The sequence below is a fragment of the Macaca fascicularis genome, chromosome 20 (assembly GCF_037993035.2).
Source record: "Macaca fascicularis isolate 582-1 chromosome 20, T2T-MFA8v1.1".
Lineage (NCBI taxonomy): Eukaryota > Metazoa > Chordata > Mammalia > Primates > Cercopithecidae > Macaca > Macaca fascicularis.
The window spans coordinates 62,432,713-62,456,652 of NC_088394.1; the positions used below are offsets into that span (position 1 = coordinate 62,432,713).

General features: G+C 52.1%; 1 protein-coding gene across 4 annotated transcripts in view; it reads left to right on the forward strand.

Annotated features, from left to right (window-relative positions):
* Nucleotides 1-1,706: 1,706 nt before the first annotated feature.
* BEAN1 (brain expressed associated with NEDD4 1) overlaps nucleotides 1,707-23,940 on the forward strand; it is a 60,375-nt gene continuing 38,141 nt past the window's right edge. For 2 of the 4 annotated variants that reach the window (XM_045382250.3, XM_074027246.1), the window contains exon 1: nucleotides 12,614-12,708. In XM_045382250.3, coding sequence (XP_045238185.2) covers nucleotides 12,684-12,708 — 25 coding nt within the window. In that variant the 5' untranslated portion in view covers nucleotides 12,614-12,683. Of the gene's footprint in view, nucleotides 1,838-2,464; nucleotides 2,878-12,613; nucleotides 12,709-23,940 lie in introns of those variants that run through there. The other 2 variants (XM_045382251.3, XM_065537085.2) reach the window with 2 other exon arrangements.

The window sequence follows — 23,940 nt, forward strand, 5'->3', positions numbered from 1 at the left end:
CTCAGGTCTCCTTCTTCGGTTCTCTGAGAATTGTTTCCCTTTATTCTAGCCTCATCCCTTACTCAGAGCTGATGCCCCCGTGACAGCCCCAGTCTGCAGGAGGGGTGGGGTAAAGCAGTGCAGGGAGCGGAGCTCAGAACGAACAGTTACCAGAGGAGGCTGGGAGATGTCCTCAGGCACCCAAGCCCTAGACCACGAAGCTTCCCCTGCCTGGCCCCAGGGAAGCCCAAGACGTGATGACTGGCAGGAGTGGGGTGGAGTGAGGTTTGTTTTCTCCACTGGAGCCTGCTCTGCCCCATCCTCCCTGCAGGGCCAGTCCCTGGCCAACTTTCCCTTCCACACCATCCCCATGGCTTCACTGCTTCCCCAAGGTTTAGCATCAACATGTTCAGCCCTTTGTCACCATGCTTTATTTTTGAGAACCACTTTCCGGCCAGTGACAAGCCTTTGGGTTTTGAAACAAACCAGCTTTTGACTCCCCTTGCCTCCTAAGCCCCATTTCCTCATCAACAGTAGTGGTTCAGAGAGTATCATCAACAACACAGTTCATCAATTCCTGGAGCAAATTCACTGAGTGCCCACTCTGTGCAGACCCCTGCAGCCCTACCCAGACACTGCCCTCCTGGCGCTCCCAGGCAAGTGGCAGAGGTTAAATAACTAACTTCTCCATGCTGGTGAGCACCCCAACAGAGTAGGGGTGCAATCACTAGGAGCAATATCCTAATGAGGACATGGAGGTCTGAGATATGGGCTGGGATTCATCCAAGGCCCCAAAGCAGGGTGGGGACAGAGCAGGTCCTGGAAGCCTGGAATCCCGGCCTGAGCCAGGCATCCCCTCGGGGCAGGCTTCCACCTGCCAGGGCTGAGCTCTATGCCCTGAGGTTTGGGCAGAGGGGAACGGGGGCACAGGGAGGGTGAGGGGGGTGAAGGAAACAGGCCTGCTGGTGGCTCCGAGGGAAGGTTTCGGCCAGGCCTAGCTGGCATCCCAAAACTTACCTGCCAGCAACCGCGAGCGGGAAGCCCTGCCAGGCTCGCCTGCCCCTTTCAGCGGCTCAGCCACGCTGGGTCCCCCTCTCCATCCCACCCTTTGCCCTTTGCCCGCTACAGGGGTCCCCTGCTCAAATGCCCAGTCTAGCCTTGATCCAACCCGTCTGGCTGTCTTCCCTGACACCTCGTTTGTCTACTCTTCTCTGCACGTGTCTGTGGCTCCCTACTTGCGTCCGTGTGTCATTCCCTACACACGCCTGTGTGTCCTCTTCACACGTCTGGCTGGAGCGCCGGCCTCCCGCATTTCCCGGCCTCCTCGCCACCCTGCCCCGCCTGCCGCTGTGTGGGTGTCGGGCTGGCTGTGCGCAGAGGGGCGCGGCTCGGCCCTCCCCCGCACCCGCGTCCCCCCATCTCTGAGTGACCCGGGCCGCGGCGCCGCGGTGCTAAGGCCCGGGAGCCGCGCCGCCGCCGAGGGAGGCCAGAGCCGGTGACGGTGGCGTGGGCGGCGGCGCGGGGACGACGGGCGGCCGGGCGGGGCTGCGGCAGGGCAGGGGCAGGGCCAGGGCCGGGGCCTGGGAAGCCGCCGCCGCCGCTGCCTCGGCCGGGGATCGCGGGCCGCGAGTCGGCAGGGCTCGCCCGGCCCCGCCTGGCCCGCCCCGCCCCGCCCCTGCGCGCCCAGCAGGCCGAGGCGTAGCGGCGCGCCCCCCGCGACGCCCGAGCCCAAGCCGGAGCGCAGTGGCCTCCGAGCGGGAAGCGGACTGGGATCCGGAGCCGGAGCGGGAACCGGAGCTGGAGCCGAAGCTGGAGCCGGCACTGCGGCGCACGGAGCGGAGCGCTGCAGCCAAGCCGAGTAAGGGGCGTGGGGCCGGGCGGCGCGGGGGAGGGGCGGGCGGGGGTCCGGGCCCCCTTCCCCGTAGCTCTGCGGCGATACCGGCGAACGACACACCCGGGGGCGCGCCGCGCGGAGCCTGGGTGCGCGGGGCGGGCGGATGCGCGGTCCGGAACCGAACCGCAGCGCGCTCGGAAGGGAATGGGATCCCCGGTCTCCCGCGAACCCTCGACCCTGGGCTGGCCACCGGGATCTGCGCGAGCCGAGGCTGACCCTCAGCGCGCCCTCGGACCTGGGAAGGGGAGGTATCCAGGGTTTCTGCCTGACTCGAGTCCCCGACGAGCATCCACTCCGTGTCAGGAACCCAAGACAGCCTCCCCAGCTCCTTGCCCTCGGTTTTGGGGACCCCTGAGCAACCCAACCAAGAAGGGAAAACTAGGGCGCACTCTTGGCCAGAGTGGGAGAGGAAAGGGACTGGGGCTTCGCGGAGTTTGGAGTTTGAACCCACCCCCACCCCTTTGAGCTAGGAAGTTTGTCGCCTGGGGTATGCCCCCGTCTCCGTGCCTCTGTCTCAGCACCGAGCGTGGGAGAGAGAGCGCGCCCTCCGCACCTTCTTCCCCTTTGGGGCAGACTTTCCCTTGCGCTGTCAGAGGGCCCCGAGGCTGAGTACGAGGCGACAGCTCAGGCTGGCTGCGCAGCGCTGAGTGGCACCGCCGCGGCTCCCCAGGGGCAGGGCCCACCCCACCCCCGGCTGACTCGCGCTGCCCTTCCTCTCTCCCCATCGGGTTCCGCGGTCTGGAAGCTGGAGAGCGTGAGGACCAGGGGCTGCCTTCTCCATCTCAGGCGGGTGCCGGCGTGGGTGGCCGGGCGCAGGCTGGGAAAGGGAGGGCACAAGAAACTGGTGCGAGAGGCAGGGGTTCAGGGATCCTTAGTCTTGAGCCACGATTTCCGATGGGCACCTGCTGAGAGCATGCCGCTCTGGACTCACTCCTCAAACATCATAACTGCTCTGCTGGAAAGAAAGACTTCACCACCCTGTGCCTCAATTTCCTCATCTGCAAGTAAGCAGGGGTCTGTTGTGAGCGGGATGTTTAAGGGCTTTGGAGCCAGAAGGTGGGCTTGGCTGACTTCCTGGCTGTACAACCTTAGACAAGACACGAACCTCTCTGAGCCTCAGTTTCCCCATCTGGAACATGGGGAAGGTGAATTGGGAGCATTAAATGAGATGATGCTGGTGGGGCTATGTAGCCTGGTGTCTGGCGCACAGCCTGTGGTCAATTGTGGTGGGCTACAGGTGTCATGAGGTGTCCAGCACCAGTAGATACTGAGATTGAGTGCCTCTGAATCTGAAGTGGTGCTTCCAGCCCCCTCCAAGGAGGCCTTTGAATTCCCCAAGTTGTTGACATTTAATTGCAAAGCAAAACTTGCTCCTTAGGGCCCACCCTTTCTCAGACATTCCCTCCTCCAAGTTTCTCTGCCACCCAGTCTAGTTCTCCCCTGCTTCCCCCCATCTGTCTCCAGGGTGAAAAGGCTGCATCTGACTGTAAGGTGCACCCTTTTCCTCCTTGCCGTTGGCTGGTGCCTGCTGCCCCAGCGAGGGGCACCCGCCCATTGCTTGAGTTCTGTACAAGCGAATTTACACACCTCCCTCCACTCCCAGGTGGAGGATTGCTTTCCCTGAGGAGCCATCAGGCTGTCGGGTGGCTTGGACACACCAATAGTGACGGTTCAGATAGGCAGCAAGAAGCACCAGGGAGACAGCCTAGAGGTCTGAGGGTCCCAGCCTTGATTCCTCGAAGACTGTGATGTATTCATCCAGGCGACTGGGCCGTGAGGCACCAGAAATGAAGGATGTCGGGGATGAAATGGAGCCAGTGATTGACTCCATCTGAGGTTCAAACTTCAGAGCGCGGTGTCCCCAGGAAGGGATTTGCTCCAGTCTGTGTGGCTGGGACCTTAGACCCCGAGCAGAGTAGGGCATAGGCCCAGGGAATAGGGGAGGATGCTGGGATCCTGGAGGTGGCAAGGAGTGGTTAGGCAGGCAGGAGTGTTGGGAAGAAAGCGGTGGTCTAGTTCACACCCATGTTGGTCCCTGGCCACCTGTGGCCCAGCTGCCCAGAACAAGGATGAGGGAGGAATCTCAGATGAGGAAACATGTCCACATGGCGCCAGGGGACACCTGGTGAGACGGGCAGGATGCGCTGCCACCTGGGGACTCCTACACGGAATCCCCCGTCTCTCTTTTTCCTCTGTAGCCTCCCCCTCCCCTTCCCCATTCACCCACTAGGGGTCACATCACTGCCTCTTCCAAAATCTTCACTTCTCATCTTCCCAAAGGAGTTAATCAGAACTAATTAGGCTTGAGTCTCCTGCTTCGCTCAGGATTTGGAACACAGCCAGTGGGGAACGTGACGGGGATGCAGGCATTACTGTCAGACTTCAGGAATAATCAGCCAGACACCCTCAGAGGACCATTGCCTGAAACCCTTGCCCTGGAAGTACTCAGAGGATAGACTGAGGGGTATCTGCTGTCAGCCTCCTAAAGGGAGCAACTGAGGCCAGCAGGGCTTCTGCAGTCCCTTAGCAAGCAGGCGCAAACAAGAGTCACAGCTGAGAGCAGTTTTTTGGAGCTGGACCGCCTGGGTTTATAGCATGTGATTCTGGGCAGGTGACTTATTTTTCAAAGCCTCAGTTCCCTCTTGAAAATGGGAATAAACATTACACACCTCCCAGAATAGTGTGAGGATGAAGAAATCATATACAGACAGCACATAGCCAGTAGACCTCTGCCAGTGGCCCGCATTGTGAACATGCGTCACGCACATGCTGTTTCCTAAACGTACACATTTTCTCTTTGAATTCTAATAACCAGCTCTCTGATTTAGGAACTATACTTGTCCTCATTTTATTGATGAGAACACCGAGGCTTAAAAAGTTTAAGGACCATCTAACTCTGCCAGGTATCAAATACTTAAAACATCACTGTGATTCATCCTAATTGTACGAGTTTGTAAAACTGATAATTACCACATTGTAATTTAGATGACATGTAATCAGTTATTAGAATGATTCTTTCATGTACATCTTCAATCATTTTATGTCTGAGTACTGAAAAAGAGTATATTAATTGTCCACAGGCTATAGAATTTTTGGACACCTTCATATTTTGTTTTCTTGTTAGAACAGTAATCAAACTGATTTAAAAGAGCAGCTCCCTGTTCATTACCTGTCCTTCTTCTCTCCATTTTTCTCCAGAGCATTTATTACCCCCAACATCTATATATCTTATTCATTTGTTTATTGTATGCCCATACCAATATAATGTGAGCCCTGCAAGAACAAGGACTTTTAACTGTTTTATTCACTATAATATCCTCAGAGCCTAGACTAGTGCCCAGCACTTATTGTGCCTTCCAAAATTAAAAAGTGTTTTACAAACATATGGTCTATTATTGTTATTATTTTTGCCAAGTGTATAGATTGATGAAAATAAAACATTAAGTTAATAGCAGAAACCATTCCCTCAAGTATTTGGCAAATAGAACTTGCTCGAGTGCCAGGGATAATTTGATAAAGGTTAAAAACAATGGATATTATTTTTCTAATATTATAATAAAGTTTATCAGTGAGTTCAATGACAAGTAAATTAAATTTTTTTAAATAACAAATGACATGTTCAAAGGCAATTAGATTAGCCTTAAATTTTTTCATTGAGAATACCCCAGCATGGTGGCACATGCCTGTAGTCTCAGCTGCTCCAGAGGCTGAGGCAGGATCTCTTGAGCCCAAGAGTTCAAGACCAGCCTAGGCAACCCTGGCTCTTTACAACAAACAAACAAAAATCCCACCATTTCTAATGAATTAACGATCACTGACTTGTTCACTTAATTGCTTTTCATTTTGTTAGCACAAAATTTTTTTTGAGTCTTCATTTTAGTGATTTTTCAGATTATTAAAAGTCATACATGTTCATTGTAAGAAATAAATTGTAAAATTATTTAAAATGTAAAAAGCATAAAAATCCTCCTTAATCCCAACATTGCCCAGAGAGCACAATGACTGTGAACATGTTAGTGTTCTTTCTATCTGTGTTCTGTGCTTTCTAATCTTTTGCTATGTATTAATGTATTCCCTAGTTTTTTTTTTTCTTTTACAAAATAAGGATCATGGTATATGCACAGTTCTACAACCTGTTGTGTGTGTGTGTGTGTTTTAAAAAATAACAGGGATTTTCCCCCCTTTAACATTATACTGAAAGTCTTTTTTACTTTTTTTTTTCTTTTTTCCCCCAGAAAGTCGTCTTTAGACTGGACTGAAAGTCTTTATGTTACTAATTTGTTTGTTTGTTTGCTTGTTTGAGACAGAGCTTCACTCTGTCCCAGGCTGGAGTGCAGTGGATTTCGGCTCACTGCAACCTCTGCCTCCTGGGTTTAAGCGATTCTCCTGCCTCAGTCTCCCGAGTAGCTGGGATTACAGGCTCACGCCACCAGGCCCAGCTAATTTCTGTATGTTTTGTAGAGATGAGGTTTCACCATGTTGGCCAGGCTGATCTCAAACTCCTGACAAGTCATCTACCCGACTCAGCCTCCCAAAGTGCTGGGATTACAGGTGTGAGCCACCGCACCCAGCCAAGCATTTCTTTAGAAACATGATTTCACAGCCATAGAATATTTCATTGTAAGTGTGTGCCATGGTTTGCTCAGCCTATCCTCCCTTGTTTGGCTTTCCTCCCATGCTTCACTGCTACAAATAATGCTTGTCTGTGTCTCTGTATTTTCTGAGCCCTGAATCAGGCTTCTCTATACATTTGGTCAGGACCTATTTACAACTCGCAGATGAACTGGTTTATGCAGATAGACAGTAAATCAAGCCTTCTAAGTTTGGGCCATGATGGTGGAGAAGAGGCTGGCAGTTGATTCTGTAGAGGGCTACTCCAGGTCCATTAAGGTAACATGGAGACCCAGTAATCTCCAGACATACCCTGGCCACCACTAGTAGAGCACACATGTGGCCAGATGTTGCATGGAGACAGAAGCATCCTTGCGGCTGGGCATAGTGGCTCACACCTGTAGTCCCAGAACTTTGGGAGGCCGAGGTGGGTGGATCACCTGAGGTTGGGAGTTCATGACCAGCCTGACCAACATGGTAAAACCCCCGTCTCTACTAAAAATACAAAAATTAGCAGACCATGGTGGTGCACGCCTGTAATCCCAGATACTCAGGAGGCTGAGGCACAATAATCGCTTGAACCCAGGAGGCAGCAGTTGCAGTGAGCCAAGATCGCACCACTGCACTCCAGCCTGGGCAACAGAGTAAGACCTTATCTGAAAAAACAAAGAAAGAAAGAAGGCCTCCTTACTTTGAAGGCTATCAAACACCTGGATCGCTTTTCTAGTATCAAGACCAAGTTACCTATTTGCAAACCTCAGTGCCTCCTGCCCACCTCTTTGCCACTGGCCTCTTGTTACTTTTCTCCCCCACTCCTAAATTCATTGATTCCTTTATTCAATCATGTGACAAACATGAGGGTATCCACACTGGCCAAAGCATGTTCTCTATTAGGGAAGTTACTAGCTGGGTCTCACCTCATATGAAGACCTTCCTGCGACAGGAGAAAGGTGTTGCCTGCTGCCTGAGGGTCCCCAACTGCAGCTCCACGAGTGAGCCCCTGCCTTGGTGAGGCAGATGCAGTCCTTTCAAGATGAGTGCAACTGACCAAAGTCCCTGGGATTTCTGAATTCCTTCTGGCTCTAGACAATCACATGCACACCCATAGATTCATGAAATCCCTGTGAGATGGCATCATGCATTCACTCAGCAAACAGTCACGGAGCACTTCCTATGCGCCAGGCACCATGCTGAGTGCCTGGGACACAGTGATTGTCTGAGCTGTCAAGACCCGGAGTCACCATCTCTCCTATCTCCGCCATCTGCTGGTCACCCAGGCAGACACAGGGAATCACCTTACACTCCTCCTTCTTCCTCAACCTCTCTATCAGATCCGTCTGTCCCTAAAACCCACCAAGGGTGTTCCCGCCCAGGGCCCTTTGCCCTCTCTGCTACCTCTACCCAGAATTCTCTCTCCCCAAGTATCTGCCCACTTAGCTTGCTTCCTCCAGTCTTTGCTTACCTGTCACCCTCTCACCAAGGCTTTCTGCAGCCACTGTATCTAACCATCTAACAGTGCAATTCCCACCTGCACACACTGCCTCTGCTTTTCCTGTACCATTAGCTTGCAGACTCCACCCTTACCATTGCATCTCCAGTCCAAGTCAGAAAGGGACTGTCAAAGTGTGGCTCACCTGTCTGTCCCCAGCACCTAAAACCTGCTGCACCAGGGACTTTGTTTCTTCGTTTTATTTTATTTATTATATTTGTTTTTAGATGGAGTCTCCCTCTGTTGCCCAGGCTGGAGTAGAGTAGTGCAATCTCAGCTCACTGCAACTCCACCTCCTGCGTTCAAGTGATTCTCCTGCCTCAGCTTCCTGAGTAGCTGGGACTACAGGCACACACCACCACACTCAGCTAATTTTTTTTGTATTTTTAGTAGAGACGGGATTTCACTATGTTGGCCAGGCTGGTCTCGAACTCCTAACCCCAAGTAATCCACCCTCTTTGGCCTCCCAAAGTGCTGGGATTACAGACGTGAGCCACTGCACTCAGCTGAGACTTTCAATAAACACTTGAACCAGTAGTGGCAGCCTCTGCCCCTCCTCTGCAGTCACCGTTGCCTTTGTTTAGGCCCCATCACCTCTGGCCACAGCCTCCCATCCTCCCCGCCTCCTGTTTCCCTCACCTGGGACCCCCTCTACCTTCCTAAAGAGAGAATAGCTGAGCAAGCCGATCTCCTGCTTCAAATCCTCCTACGAACCCTCTTGGGACAGGGGCTCACCACCTCATCAGGCCCCTTATTCTTCTGAGTCTCAGTGTTGTCATCTGTGAACTGGGGATTTGTTTTGAGGATCCAGTAAGCAGACAGCATGTGGCAGCAACTGAGCAGAGACTGTGTAAACAGGCGGCCATCCTGTGGCCTCTTTCACAAGGCCAGCCCGCCCCCACAGCCCATCTCTGTCTGCCGCCCATGGTGCAAGGCTGGCCACTCCTGGAGCCTTCCAGCTCTGTGAGCCTCTGCCACGAGGATCCCCTGACACTGGCGCGTCAGCAGACCCAGGCTCTCTCCCCTTAGCCACACACTCCCCTGCCCAACTCTGAGTGTCACAGCAGAGCCCAGAGTGGAGATATTCCAGGAGCGGGGACATGAAGGAGAGTGGGAATGACGTGGACTTGCCACACACCATTCAGCCACTTCAAAGCCTGGAGTGCCACCCGCCCGCCCTCGAGTTCCCAGCCAGACAATCCAGTCGGAGATGAGTCACCGGCAGGAGCGAGCCTCGCATGCTGGGCTCAAAGAGAGGCAGGCAGGAGGAGAGGTGACCATGCTTGGCCCAGCAGCTGGGGTGGGCCTGCCCCCAACCCTGACCCTGACCCTAGCAAAGGAACCACAGTCCCAGCCCATCTGTGCCCCTCATGGCTGTCTCCTCACAGCAACTCCAGTCACATGCATGCGGGACACCAGGATGGGCACTTGCTCACCTGGACCCCCCACACCCAGCTCCTTTGTCTTGATGACCCGACAAAGCTCTAGCCTAGCAGAGGGTCTGATGCCACCAGCGAGTGGTTTTCTTCTGGGTCCTCAGGCAGAAATCCTGGAGTGGGGGAAGGGAGAAGGAAACAGGCAGCCGGGTTGAAAATCCAGCTCCTATTTTAGGACCCCAAAAGCCCCTCCATGTGTTTTCCAAGGGTTTTGTGGGACACCATGTAGATGCTTGGGAAATGAATCAATGGATGCAAGCCCGGGGTGCTAGGAGGTTGCAGCGGGAGCCTGTGTTTAAAGTGCTGATGGCATTGCAGGAGGCGGGGAGTGGCAGCCTGGGTTACTGTCAGCATCATGGTCACCAAGGGTGACAAGATGCCTGGGAAGCATTTCAGTTCTTTGCATAGAGATCCTCCTCTTCAGCAAGCCAAGCACCTTTGAAAGGCAGCCTGCACCCCTCAGTCGTGCATTTGCATCAGGCTGAGGTTGGCTTGCTCTAGTGTTTACATACACTTTTCAACTTCCCCTCAGTTCCCAGCCCTGAGCTAGTTTGCAGAGGCCACACTTACCCTCCACGCCCTCAAGGAGCTACTGGTCTAGAATAATTTAGATCCAGAGTTGTCCTGGAAGGGCATCCAGGTGTGACAGAAACACAGCCAGAGTGATCATTCTGTCTCCAGCAGTGAAGGAGGACCTCACTGAAGAGGTGTCTTGATCTGGATATTGACAGCTACATAGGAGTTTGCCAAGTGGAAGGAATGGCATGCCAGGGAGAGGAACAGCCCAGAAGGATGATCAGCCCAGTGTGTCTAGGAAGCAGCACCAGGACAGCCGGTCTCTAGGGGTGTGTCCCTGGCAGTAACTGAGAGGTACTGGGGGTGACAGAATCCCTCCGCATACAGCTCTTCCTCCATCTCTTCTCTGTGACCTTGGATGGGTTATTTCCCTAAGCCTGTTCTCTCATCTGCACAATGGAAATGATGTCCCCCACCTCAAAGGTCTGTTGCAATACCATTGGTGACATTAGGCACATACAGGTGTTTGGTGAATGTGAGCCACAGCTGGAGGCCCCAGTGCCCAGAAGCCTTCCTCGTAGGGAAATACAGCCAAAGTGAAATAACTGTTTTTTGTTTTTGTTTTTGTTTTTATTTTTTTGTTTTGTTTTGTTTGAGATGGAGTCTCACTCTGTCACCCAGGCTGGAGTGCAGTGGCCCCATCTCAGCTCACTGCAACCTGCACCTCTCGGGTTCAAGCGATTCTCCTGCTTCAGCCTCCCGAGTAACTGAGACTACAGGTGCCTGCCACCATGCCCAGCTAATTTTTTGTATTTTTAGTAGAGATGAGGTTTCACTGTGTTAGCCAGGATAGTCTCAATCTCCTGACATCATAATCCACCCACCTCGGCCTCCCAAAGTGCTGGGATTACAAGTGTGAGCCACTGTACCCAACCAAAATAACTGGTTTTTCTATTTAACATGAATCAGAGAACTGCCTATGGAGTCTCTGCTCAAAAGTCTAATCCTTCAGTGCTAATACCAACTCTGCCACTTCTTGGCAGCGTTTTGCCTCTCTGAGCCCTGGTGTCCTCACATTCTTCTTAGCCCCCCCAAGCAGGGATGGCAAGCCTCAATTTGTTTTAGGGATGAGGGATATGTACCCCGTCATGACCCCTGCAGGGCCAAACTCTTTTCCCCTTGGCTTTGGGGCTGCCAGCTTTGGCCTGCAAAAGCCCACAGGGCTTGGCACTCATGGCCTCTGCTCACCAATCCCCACAGGTGCAGTTTGGCTTCTGCAAAGCAAGTGACCACGCTCCCAGGAAATAAGAACCTTATCTCTCTCCTGTTCCTATAGATCTTCAGCAACATGGGAGAATGGGTTCCTTTTTTTTTTGAGATGGAGTCTTGCTCCATCGCCCAGGCTGGAGTGCAGTGGCGCGATCTCAGCTCACTGCAAGCTCTGCCTCCCGGGTTCATGCCATTCTCCTGCCTCAGTCTCCCAAGTAGCTGGGTAGCTGGGACTACAGATGCCCGCCACCATGCCTGGCTAATTTTTTGTATTTTTTTTTTTTTTTTTTTTTAGTAGAGATGGGGTTTCACTGTGTTAGCCAGGATGCTCTCCATCTCCTGACCTCGTGATCTGCCCACCTCGGCCTCCCAAATTGCTGGGATTATAGGTGTGAGCCACCATGCCTGGCTCCTTTTTTTTAAGAGAGGGTCTCACTCTGTCACCCAAGCTGGAGTGCAGTGGTGTGAACATGGCCCACTGCAGCCTTAACCTCCTGGACTCAAGCATTCCTCCCACCACAGCCTCCCAAAATGCTGGGATTGTAGGTGTAAGCCATTGCACCCAGCCATGAGTTACCTTTTTAAAATGTTTCCTCCATTGCAAATTGGAGTCAAAGTGACCTGGCGTTCCCTCCCTGCTCTAGACATCCACATGTTCATTGAGTTCATACTGGGGAGCCGGGAGGGAGGGAGAGAAGCATTTTCATTCTGTAGGCCTTTGTTTCTGAATCGGTAATTTAATATACAGGTGCCTTCTAAAGAATTGTGCTGCTGACAGTGTGGGCTCTGGAGTCAAACTGATCTGGACTCAAGTCTCAGCCTAGTTAGAAGCTATGTGGCCTTGGGCAAGCTGCATAACCACTCTGAGTCTCAACTTCCTTGTTCGTAAAATGAGAATGAAAAGAGCATCCTATTATGTTGGGGCAATAATAATAATATGGTTTGGGCTAGGTGTCAATGAACACCCTTCCAAAGCCAGCTGTGAGAGCTTAAAATAGCCCCTCACCCTCTCCAGGTCTCAGTGTTCCCAGCCCTGATAGTTCCAAGTGGCTCATGATGCCGTGGTCTGTTGAAGTTGTCCGAGGCAGTGGGGTCTCACATTTTCATCATGAGACAGAAGAACTCTGGGATCCTAATTCCCACTCAAGGGTCCACCCAAGAGAGATATCTCCTCCCTACCACTCCCCGCTACTGGGACCCCAACACACACTTGCCCTACCCCTGTGTTCCTCTCCCCATGCTACAGCCCAGAGGTCCCCCAGGCCCTTGCCCAGACTGGGCACGTGCTCTCAAAGTCACCATCCTCTTCTGCAGAGGTTGACAGCTCAGGAGATGTGAGCGCCCAGCCTGCAGGGGCTATGGGTGTGGCATGGGCACCCCAACACCTGCCTGTTTGTGTCTCTGCAGGTGAGTGGAGGGGCCTTCCCTGCGAGAAGTCAGAGCCGTGCCGGTGGGCAGGCTGGCTCCGCTGTTCTGCTCCAAGGATTACATGTCCTTCAAACGTCCCTGCCCCTGTAAGTTTCCTCCCTGCATCCTTCCGCCGCTTGGGGCCAGGCCAGGGCCGAGCTTGGAGTCGAGCTGCCGAGACCAGCTTGAGATGCTTGGCCAGAGAACTGCGGGGGTCCAACCAGAGGCTAATGTGGCATGCTGGGTGGGGAGAGGGCAACACGGAAGACCCCTGACGTCTGCGAGATGCTCCCTGAAAACTGAAAATTGCACTTTGGCCCATTCTCCTGTATCAGCCCTTCCCAAAGTGTGGATCGGAGTTCCTCTGAGGGATGTTAATGGGATGACACACACCCACACACAAATAAAAGACTCCATGGCCAAGTAAGTGGGAAAAATGCTGGGGGAGTCATGTTAAGAAAGTTTTGCTCCTGCAGGACTTTCCTGAGCTTTTAATATGGTGATATGTGGCCGGCGTGGTGGTTCATGCCTGTAATCCCAGCCCTTTGGGAAGCCGAGGCGGATGGATCACCTGAGGTCAGGAGTTCGAGACCAGCCTCACCAACATGGTGAAACCCCGTCTCTACTAAAAATACAAACATTAGCTGGGCATAGTGGTGGGTGTCTGTAATCCCAGCTACTCAGGAAGCTGAGGCAGGAGAATGGTGTGAAGCGTGAACCCGGAAGGCGGAGGTTGCAGTGAGCCGAGATCACACCTTTGCACTCCAGCCTGGGTGACACAGCAAAACTCTGTCTCAAAAAAAATATTAATAATATGATGATGTGTGTTGTGAGGCTCCCATAGGTAAGAGAAAACCTGCTGCTCCTGTCAAACATTAACCACAAGGAATGTTTCATGGGATTGATGTTCCCCAGAACATACTTCTTGGGGTTTACTCTCCTAAGGAAACCCATCCCGAGCATCGCCCCCATGAAGTCCCTCATTCGCGGAAGCCGGTAGACGATCTTGCCCCTCAACAGTCTTCTCGTGGCTCCCTGAGGCCCATGAGTCCAAGTGATGGGCTCAGTCAGGGGTACCCCTGATGTCCAAGACTGCAGCCCCCTTGACTTCTCCCCTAGTCTCCACCTGCTCGACTCATGCCACCACCCTTGCCCCAGCGTCCCTTTCATTTCTCCCATAGCAGCCACCTGCTTTCTTCCATGATGTTCCCTGAGCCCTCCCAAACCACCACCACTTGCTATAATTTGGGGAAACATGCATGACCACCCCGTCCCTTCTCCTTGATAAGTCAGGACTGTGAGTCTGTGAAATCAGGGACCCCAGCCTCAGAGGGGGACCCTCTCCGCTCTCCTGTGCTTCCTCTGGGTAATGCCTCTCCCGCTCGCCAATGTCTGCTCCAATCTGTGCCATTGATTACATGGATCACGGGATAGGGGGCCTGTCTTCCAAAAAGTCGAAGCCCTGATTGTTAAATCATTTGGATATCAAGGAACAGCTGCAGTGGGAGGTAGGGGAGGCTGACATGTCCCACCTGGGTGAGATCATCACCAGGCATGCCAGGGGGGATGAGCTGGCTGCGGGGTTCATTGTTCAAAGAGTGGTGTCCAGAGGGTGGCGGAGCTCGGCCTGGCTGCTGTGGGTACCCAAGGAGGGTACAGGTTATTTCCAATAAGAGCTGATAAGATTATTTCTAATGGATAGTACAGGCTCAATACATTGTTGTTACTGTTGTCACTGTGGCTGTGGCATGATCAGGAAAGGAAAGCCCACGTCCCAGGCCAGGAGAGGAGGCTGCTATTCACGGCACCCCAGAGCCCAGGGACACCTGCCCTGCAGAGCGCTGGGATGGTCACATTCTTGCTCCTATCTTCTGACCAGGCAGGAGCAGCCTGGCATGGAGAAGCCTGGGAAAAGTCAAGGCTGGGGATGCTGGGTGTGGAGGGCTTTCCAGAACCTTTTGAGGTGAACCCCAGGCCATTGGAAGCTGGGTCCGTCTCACTAACAGAGGCCATTCCGGCAGGGCAGCCCTCTGCGTATCCACCTCCTGAGGACTTCAGGTGTGGTCACCAACATTCTAGGCCATTTAGAAGCGGCTCCTGCACATCTCTGAATTTCCCCCTTCCCCAAAGACCCAATACCTAGCATGCAGTAAGCACTCAATAAATGTTTGTTGCGTGAATAAACACATAATTAAACACCTTGGAGGAGGAGCTACAGGCCATTGGTCAGGGAGAAGCTGAAGACCCTGACTCTGCCACCAGATCCTTCCTTGACTTTGACCCAGACACATCTCTGAGACAAAGGGGTCCACCAAGCCCAGTGGATTCCAGGAGCTCAGGGCTGCTGCGAGGCTCCATGGAGGCTCTGTCATCGTCTCTGCCAAATTCTTCTCGCATTGTCCAGTCTGAACTTGTCCAAGAAGCACCCGCTGTCCCTTTCCAGTACCCACAGTTGGCTTCAGTCTGGCTCCAGTCTGGCTTGTACACTTGCACCCCAACATCCCATCGACTTCCGTATAGTTAAAGCCATTCCATAGTTTCCATTTCTCAGCTGCGTCTGACCCTGTTGGGTACTTACTTACTTACTCACTCACTTATTTATTTATTTATTTATTTATTTATTTTGAGACGGAGTTTCACTCTGCCACCCAGGCTGGAGTGCAGTGTCATGATCTCGGCTCACTGCAGGCTCCGCCTCCAAGATTCAAGCGATTCTCCTGACTCAGCCTCCCGAGTAGCTGGGACTACAGACACCCATCACCACACCTGGCTAATTTTTTGTGTTTTTAATAGAGATAGGGTTTCACCATTTGACCAGGTTCATCTCGAACTCCTGACCTCAGGTGATCCGCCTGCCTTGGCCTCCCAAAACTCTGGGGTTACAGGCATGAGCCACAGAGCCCGGCCCCTGTTGGGTGCTTCTGTTTGTGATGACTTCTCCTGCTTTGGGTTCCCTGACTCAGAGTCCTCCCCGTGTCCTCCAGCCAGCCGCTCGGACCATCTGACCTTCCATTGGTGGTCTCCTTTGGCGGTGGTAGAGGAGCGGGGATTCTCCCTGCACCTGCCCTGGGATGCTGGGCCCCCAGGGCCCCAGTGCAGCCCCCGCCCTTCTCGCTGTGCATGCCCCAGATCTTCTCATCCTCACTCTGCTTTCAGCTGCAGCCTCTAGGCCAGTAGCTTCCAACAGTCTTTCCCACCCTAGTTTCTTCCTGGGCTTTCGATTCCTTCTTCCTCCTGCTGTCTGTCTGCCTTGGGCAGCCCCCACCCCTAACCTGAGATTCAACCTGACTCAGACTGAACTCTTTGTCTTCCCCTGTAGGCCAGCTTTGCTTGATTTTGCTATATTGGTTTGGGGCGCCCTCCTATCATACATCCATCACTGCCAGCTGCCCAAGGACACCCTTGGGGTTCTGAATTGACTCAACACATTATCATTCTGACCTGACCCCATCTCAGCCCCCTTTTCAGACCTAATCTAGAAATTGCTCATTCATTAAGTCTCTTCTGCTTGTTCACTTGTTTGTGCCGCCAGTGGACGGTGAATGTCCAGGAAGCAGGGGCCATGCCTGCTGGATTCCCGGTTCACCCGCAGCACCGTGCTCAGTGCCTGGCACATAGGAGGTGCTCAGTATTTATTGAGCAACCGAACAAGCAAATGAGTCGAGATGAAGCAGATGCTTTGTGAGCAGCCTCCATGGCTCGCAGACCAGAGGCCCTCACATGGGTTATGGGAGGGATGCTGAACCCCGAGCACTCCGGACCCCCCAAAACAGACATAGGAACACTCAGGAAGGAAACCCGGAAATCCCAGGAGGGCACTCACATGGACACACACCCCTGTTTTTAACTCTTCATTCCAGATCTGGAGCTGTTGTGCATTTAGAAACATAGAGAATTGCTTTAACTTCCTTAGCCCCAAAAATGAGCTTGCCAGGTTCATGTGAAGATACTGAAGCCCCCACAAAATGGAAAAGTTAGAGCAGGAGCCCTAGCCTGTTCCCATTTGGGCTTCTCCGCCCCTCCTCCCTGCCAGCTTAGAAGAGTAGCCAGAAAAGTCTGCAGAAGGTAAAACAAGCCCAGACGTTTCCCAAGCAAGACCCTGCCCCCAGGAGTCAGTGCACGTGAGTCTGGAGAGAGTGAACAGCTATGCCCTCGGAGTGCAGCGTGGCAAGGCGAGTGGCGCCAGCCCACCTGTAACCCGGGCCTGCCAGCTTCCATGGCTGCAGGCCCTGGGGGAGCAGGCTTGTCCATCAGCCCCTCAGGAGTCGGGCGGGTATTAATCGGCCAGGCTGGGGTGACCCCTCCTAGGTATTGCTCACACCCCAACTTCCCCACCCCTCAATACCATCTTACTTTCAGGCATTTCAGCTCATCCCTGCCCCTCACAGAGATAGTGCCAGCAACTCTTATTAATCCCCTCTTTCAATTTGGCAGATGAGAAGACCAAGGCAGAGGGAGGAGACAAAAACAAGAAAGGGGGAGGCAGGCAAACCCTGATCCAGGGCAGCCCAGAGGGGTTTTGGCCAAGTGGCTGCAAGAGGGAGGTCAGTTTCTCTGCCTGCAAATGCCAGGCCTGTGAGCCATTTCCCAGCCTTCAGAGGACCTGCCTCAAGCACTGAGTGAGTAGGAGAACAAGCCTGGCTCTTCAGGAAGGCTGGAGGTGGAGGAGCCTTCTCCATCAGGCCCCAGCTGGAAAAGGTGGCCCAGGACTCCCCCAGGATGCAGGCTCCAAGAACAGATGCTTCACAACCTCTTTCTGCCACCGGCTGATGGCAGTTCCATGGAGCTCCCTGAGAGATGGGGCAGCCCGCCTCCCTCTGGCCTTTGGGAACAGATCTGAGGAAGGAGGGGTTTGGGAGCCCCAGAAGAGACTGAGTCTGTAGCAAAGCAGGAAGAAGAAGGGTGGAAGGTAGCATCTGATCATCCACAGAGAAGTCAAGTGGGGCTTGTCTCTGCTGGGCCCATGGTGGCTGCCTGCAGGCTGGCAGGAATTGCAGCCAGGCAGGGCCTCTGGGTGGGCTTGGGTCTCCCTTAGAGATGGTGTGATATACAGTGTGTGGGTTCCAGTGCAAAACCTGGCCCTGCTTATTATCAGCGGGAGCAAGCAGCCTAATTTCTAAAAACCTCAATTCGCTCATCTATAAAATAGAAATAACAATAGCACCCTTTTGGTTTCGTGCTCAAAATTGACATGCTACATGGAGAGTCTAGCTTGGTGCCTGGCACTGAGAAGATGCTCAAGAAATTTGAAAGTCTCGTCCTTTTAGCCACTTTCTCCCTACAGAAGTCTGTATTGAGGGACAGGGGGAAATAGAGAGAGATAGGGACTCTAGAGATGAATTTGGAGTTCAGACCAGATGTTGCTGTTTTTTGCTCTGCTTATTGTGACAGTTATTTCTGCAAAGACCTAGCTACCAGTAGAAGAAAGGACTTGAGGGCAAGGAGGGCAAACAATGGCACACACTGCAAAATTCACCACTTCCGTGTCCAGAGCAGACATCACTAATCAATTGTAGCAGTTTTTCCCACTGAGCCCGGAACACATGCAGACACTGCCCAATGATCTCTAGCCTGTGAAATGAAACCATTGTCCATCCTTTGCTGAAGTGTGACTTTGGAGTGGGCAAGGGGATAGAGGGAGTGACTTCAGCCAGTGCTCTGTCTCTGAGGGTTGCTGTGAGGATCAAATAATGTATCACAGGTGAAGGAATTACGAGGCCTTATGATCATTTCTTTGTGTGGCCTCCTTGCTTCCTTGAAGAAGTCCTGCAAGGGAGGGGTCAGTGTGCCCATTCCGCACATGAGGAAGCTGAGACTCAAGGAGATGAAGAAATTAGTCTAGATGGCACAGCTAGAAAATGGTGGGATCAGGGCTACACCCCAAGTGACTTTGTCCGGGGCTCAATTTTAGCCAAACCACAGCTGGAAAAAGGACAAAGGTGGAGCCAAATCTATTCCTTCATCGCTACAACAGGGGTGGGGAATCCACTCTGCCTCAGGACTTCACGGCCCCTGAACATCCTGGCTTCCCCTCCTCACAGTTCTCTGGTCCAGCGCAGAGTCTGACCCTAGTGAGTACTCAGCATTTGATAGCTCATCTTAATTTTATTGATAGCTCATCTTAATTTTCTTTTTTTGTTGTTTTTGTTTTTGTTTTTTGTTTTAATACAAACTCTTGCTCTGTCATCCAGGCTGGAGTGCAGTGGCACAATCTCAGCTCACTGCAACCTCTGCCTCCCCAGTTCAAGTGATTCTCCTGCCTCAGCCTCCCGAGTAGCTAGGATTACAGGTGTCCATCACCACGCCTGGCTAATTTTTTGTATTTTTAGTAGAGACTGGGTTTCACCATGTTGACCAGACTGGTCTTAAAACTCCTGGCCTCAAGTGATCCACCTGCCTCGGCCTCCCAAAGTACTGGGATTATAGGCATGAGCCACCACACCCAGCCCACTTATCTTAATTTTCAGTGCACAATCATATCATATTCAGGTCTCTGGCAAGAGGGCATTCAACCTGGCTGGAGCACTAAATGCAGTCTTAATAACAATAGCCCCAACTGTTGCAGAGCACTCTAGGCTGGCAAAGTGCTTGCATTTCACTGCCCCGCCTCCCTCCCCCCACCCCCCCGCCCCAGTGGTGAGCTCACTGTCCCTGGTGGCAGCCCTGCCTGACAGCAGCTGGGTGGCTCTTCTCCTGTGTCCACCATGCCCCGAGGAAGGGCTTCCTGAGCTCTTCCCCAGAGCTCCCTTTGTTCTCTGACCTTAAATTTTCCCCAATCTGATCCTTTCCTTTCCAGGTAGAGATGTCTCAAGCCCCTCCTTCCTGATCTCCCTCTAGGACAAAGGGCAAGTCAGGGCTGCAGGCCAGAGGAACATCAACCCCCATGGCTTTTAGAGGGGCTCTGAGGTTGTGGGTGGAGCCAGCCCATCACAGGTGGCTGGAGGCAGGTCCCCTCGGTGGTCCCTGCTGGTTACAGTGCAGGGGGAGGATGGAGGAGAGGAAGGCACAGAGAGTGGGTGGCAAAGACCTAAGCCATCTGTGAAATTTGCAGTTGCTGGCAGGTCTTTCTGGGAACTGGGGCTTGAGGACACTGACTTGAGCTGTGTCTTTCTCACCAACAGCCCAGAAGAGGGTAACTGGAGCTGTGGTTTGGAGCACACAGACCTGAGTTTGAATCTTGCTCATGTCATTTGTGTACTACCTGACCTCCCTGAGCCTCAGTTCCCCCAGGTGTAAAATGGGAGTATCCTGGTGCTGTGAGAGTTACCATGAGGATTACCTGTCATGAGCAGAAGGTGGAGGCTTGAGCTAATATGTGCCAAATGCCTGGCACTGTGGTGGGAGCATTGCTGTCCTCCAGTTCAAGCTGGCCATGGGTTCCACAAGCCAGAAGGAAGCCTGAGGCTTGGTTATCTGCAGTGTCACTCCATCATGGTTCCTGTTGTAAACTGTGGACAGTCATCCCTGATATCAGGCATCCTCTTCCATTCATTTATTCACTTATTCAACAAATATTAATTAAGCATATGCTACATGCTGAAACCTTTCTGGGTGCCAGGGTTACAGCCTTGAACAAAGCAAAGTCCCAGCTCTTATAGTGCTGACATAGCCAGAAGAGACAGACACAGACAAATGAATATCTAATATGTCAAATTGGGGAAGGAGTTACGAAGCCAAAAAAAAAGCAGAGTGAGGTGATGGATCAGGACATAGGCTCGACAAGAAGGTAACACTGGAACAGAAGTTGCTAGAAAGAGGAGAGGGAGCCATACAGGTGTCCAGAGGAAGAGGGTCCAGGCAGAGGATTCTGAATCAGGAGTAGGTTTGGCTTGATCCATCAACAGCACGAAGGCCAGGGTGTCTGAAGAGGAGGAGAGGAAAGGTACCAGAAGCAGTAGGGACCAGATGATGTAGGGTCTTGGAAGCCATGGGAGGACTTTGGCATCTAATCAAGCAGTCATTGGAGGGGTTTGAGCTGAAAAGGGACCTGATCATCCTGGTTGTGGTAGAAGAGGCTAGAGGAGGACCCAGCTGGAAGCAAGTAGACCAGTTAGGAGGTTAAGACAGTGGTCCAGGCCAGGTGGCTCATGCTGTAATCCCAGCATTTTGGGCGGCCGAGGAGGATGGATCACCTGAGGTCAGGAGTTCAAGACCAGCCTGGCCAACATGGTGAAATCCTGTCTCTACTAAAAATACAAAAATTAGCCAGGTGTGGTGGTGCGCACCTGTAATCCCAGCTACTCAGGAGACTGAGGCGTGAGAATCGCTTGAACCTGGGAGGCAGAGGCTGCAGTGAGCCAAGATGGTGCCACTGATCTGTAGCCTGGGTGATAGAGTGAGACTCTGTCTCAGAAAAAAAAAAAAAAAAAGAAAGGACAGTGGTCTAGGTGATGACAATGGTACCTTGGACCAGGAGGTTCACAGTGGAAGTGTCAATATGGGGTCAGATTTGAAGGTGAAACTGGATTTGGGGTGGATGAGAAGGAAGGGGTCAAAAAGGACAGTGTCTGGGGCTTGAAATGCGAAGGACTGAGCTGCCATTTGCTGAGATGGGGAATATTATAGTCAGGTTTGGTGGGGGACTGTAAGTCAAGATGCAGTGTTTTGACATGTGGTATCTGAGATGCTTTGCAGGCATTGGAGTAGAGATACAGGGCAGACAGTTGGGTACATGAATGTGGAGTTCAGAGAAGAGTCTGGAGCTGGGGATGTAAATTTGGGGACTGTCAGTGTGTGAATGCTGCTCAGTGCTGTGAAGTGGGATGAGATCACCCAGGGAGCGAGTGGGAATGTGGGGAAGGGAGGGGTCGAAAGACTGAGCCTTGGACTGGTGAAGGGCAAAATGATTTCTGTATTTAGAAGTCTTGCCAAGGAAAGCATGATGCCCTGGGTCGTCACCCATGGCACCCCAAAACCAAGTGCACTGGGGGAGGGATTTTCCTACTAACAGGAATGAGTAAGGACATTTCTGTTTCTCTGCCAAGGGCTACCCTAAATTAGCTACCCTGACGCTCAGCTCTGCCTGCATCTGGACCTGTGCCCAGGTGATTGGGAAAGCCTTGTTGTCCTCTGCAGGCATCACTGCAGAAGCATACAGCCTACATGCTTCAAAGACAAGAGAGAGGAACCCAGCCAGGTGAGGTGGCTCACACCTGTAGTCCCAGCCTTTGGGAGGCCAAAGCAGGAGGATCAGTTGAGCTCAAGAGTTTGACACCAGCCTGGGCAGCATACCGAGACCCTGTCTCTACAAAAAAATTTAAAGATTAGCTGAGCATGGTGGTACATGCCTGTAGTCCCAGCTACCCGGGAGGCTGAGGTAGGAGGATGACTTGAGCCCAGGAGTTCGAGGGTGCCTTCATACTGGGTGACACCTGTGTCCCCTAGGAATGGGCCTAAGGAAGAGGATTGGAGGCGAATGTGGCCTAATGTAGTAACAACAGCAAGAGCTAAGAGACCCAGGTTTGAAAACCACTGGAGCAAACGTATTTCAATCATCTGAGCCTTTGTTTTTTCACCTGTAAAATTGGATCATCAGACCTGGTTTCCAATGTGACTCTGAGAGTTTGGTGAACACATGGGTGCTCAGTGAGCATGTGTTCTTTTCTTTCTTTTTCAGAATGTTAATCCTACAGTGACTGTTGCAGAACTAACTCAGTCTTCCCTGCAGGATTCTACCCAGACTGCCCAGGGAGAGAACATATCTTCTCTCTCCCTTCCCTACCAACCCCAGGTTGGTGTTGAGAGGCAGCTTGGCAGGGCGGCCCACCTGCATTTGCCAAGTTCCAGCAGGGGCCAGCCAGGTGCCAGCTTTGTACCTGACCCCATTACAAGCACCTGATGGGGTAACTCAGGCAAATAGATTCTCCTTACCTCATAGGTTGGTTGCAAGAGGTCATCTGCCAAGGCTGTGAGTCTTACCCTGGGGCTCTACCCTAACTGTCTCACACTACAGGTGTGGAAACTTAGTCCAGAAAGGAATGGGACCAGGTCACACAGTATGTTCATGGCTGAAACTTCAACCTCCCATCCTGAGTCCACGTAAGGTGCTCTTTCTACATAAATGTGGAAAATGCCCCAGGAGGGAGCCTGCTGCTCTGTTCTCAGTGAAGATGCAGAGGAGAAGCCCTCTTTGGAAAGTAAAAAGACAAATGTTGTCACAACCCGGTCCCTACCGGCCACTTAGGAGGCAGTGGACAGTCATACTAGCAAAACTTTCCCCTCCTGCCTGTTGTAATCCCTCCCCTGTAGGCCCCAAGACATCAGGAGAATCTCTGAACATCTATAGCAAGAACTGAGAATTCCTTTTCTAGAGAGATGCTCTAGGCATTTTTTTTTTTTTTTTTTTTTAGTAGAAATACCAGCTCACAAGAGCCAATAGCTAAATAAGCAGGAGTTTCATGAGCCAGTTGCTAAATCACTGGTAACTTGAAATTCACCACAGTGAAAGTGTTGACACTGGAAAATGACAAACGGTACAAATCGGGATTTTTTTTTTTCTTTCTTCCTTTCCTTTTCATTTTTTCCTGAAAGCTGGTTTGCCAGCATACCACTAAATATAGCATACATACGGAAAAGTGCACCAACCATCGGTGCAAGCTCAAGGAATGTTCACAAACTGAACACACATATCAAGAAACACGGCTGGGCGTGGTGGTTGACGCGTGTAATCCCAGCACTTTGGGAGGCCGAGGCAGGCAGATCACCTGAGGTCAGGAGTTCGAGACCAGCCTGGCCAGCATGGCAAAACCCCATCTCTACTAAAAAATACAAAAATTAGCTAGGCATGGTGGCGGGCACCAGCTACTTGGGAGGTAATCCCAGCTACTTGGGAGGTTGAGGCAGGAGAATCTCTTGAACCCAGGAGGCAGAGGTTGTGGTGAGCTGCTATCATACCACTGCACTCCAGCCTGGGCAACAGAACGAGACTCTGTCTCAAAAAAAAAGAAAGAAAAAAGAAAAGAAAGGAAAAAGAAAGAAAGAAAAGAAACACATCCTTGGCCAGGCTCAGTGGCTCATGGCCTATGATCCCAACACTTTGGGAGGCTAAGGCAGGAGGATTGCCAGAGTCCAGGAGTTCAAGGCTTCGGTGAGCTACAATCTTACCACTGTACTCCAGCCTGGGTAACAGAGTGAGACCCTGTCTCAAAAAAGAAGAAGATAAACACATCCTTACTTGCAACTTAGAACTCCCCTGATGTGTCCTCCCAGTCACTATCCCATGTCAAGGGTAATCATTAACTTGACTTTTGTCACCGTAAATTAGTTTTGCTTATTTTTGCATTTTATACATATGGAGTTGTATGTTTTCCTTCAGGACTGGCTACTTTTGCTCAGTATTA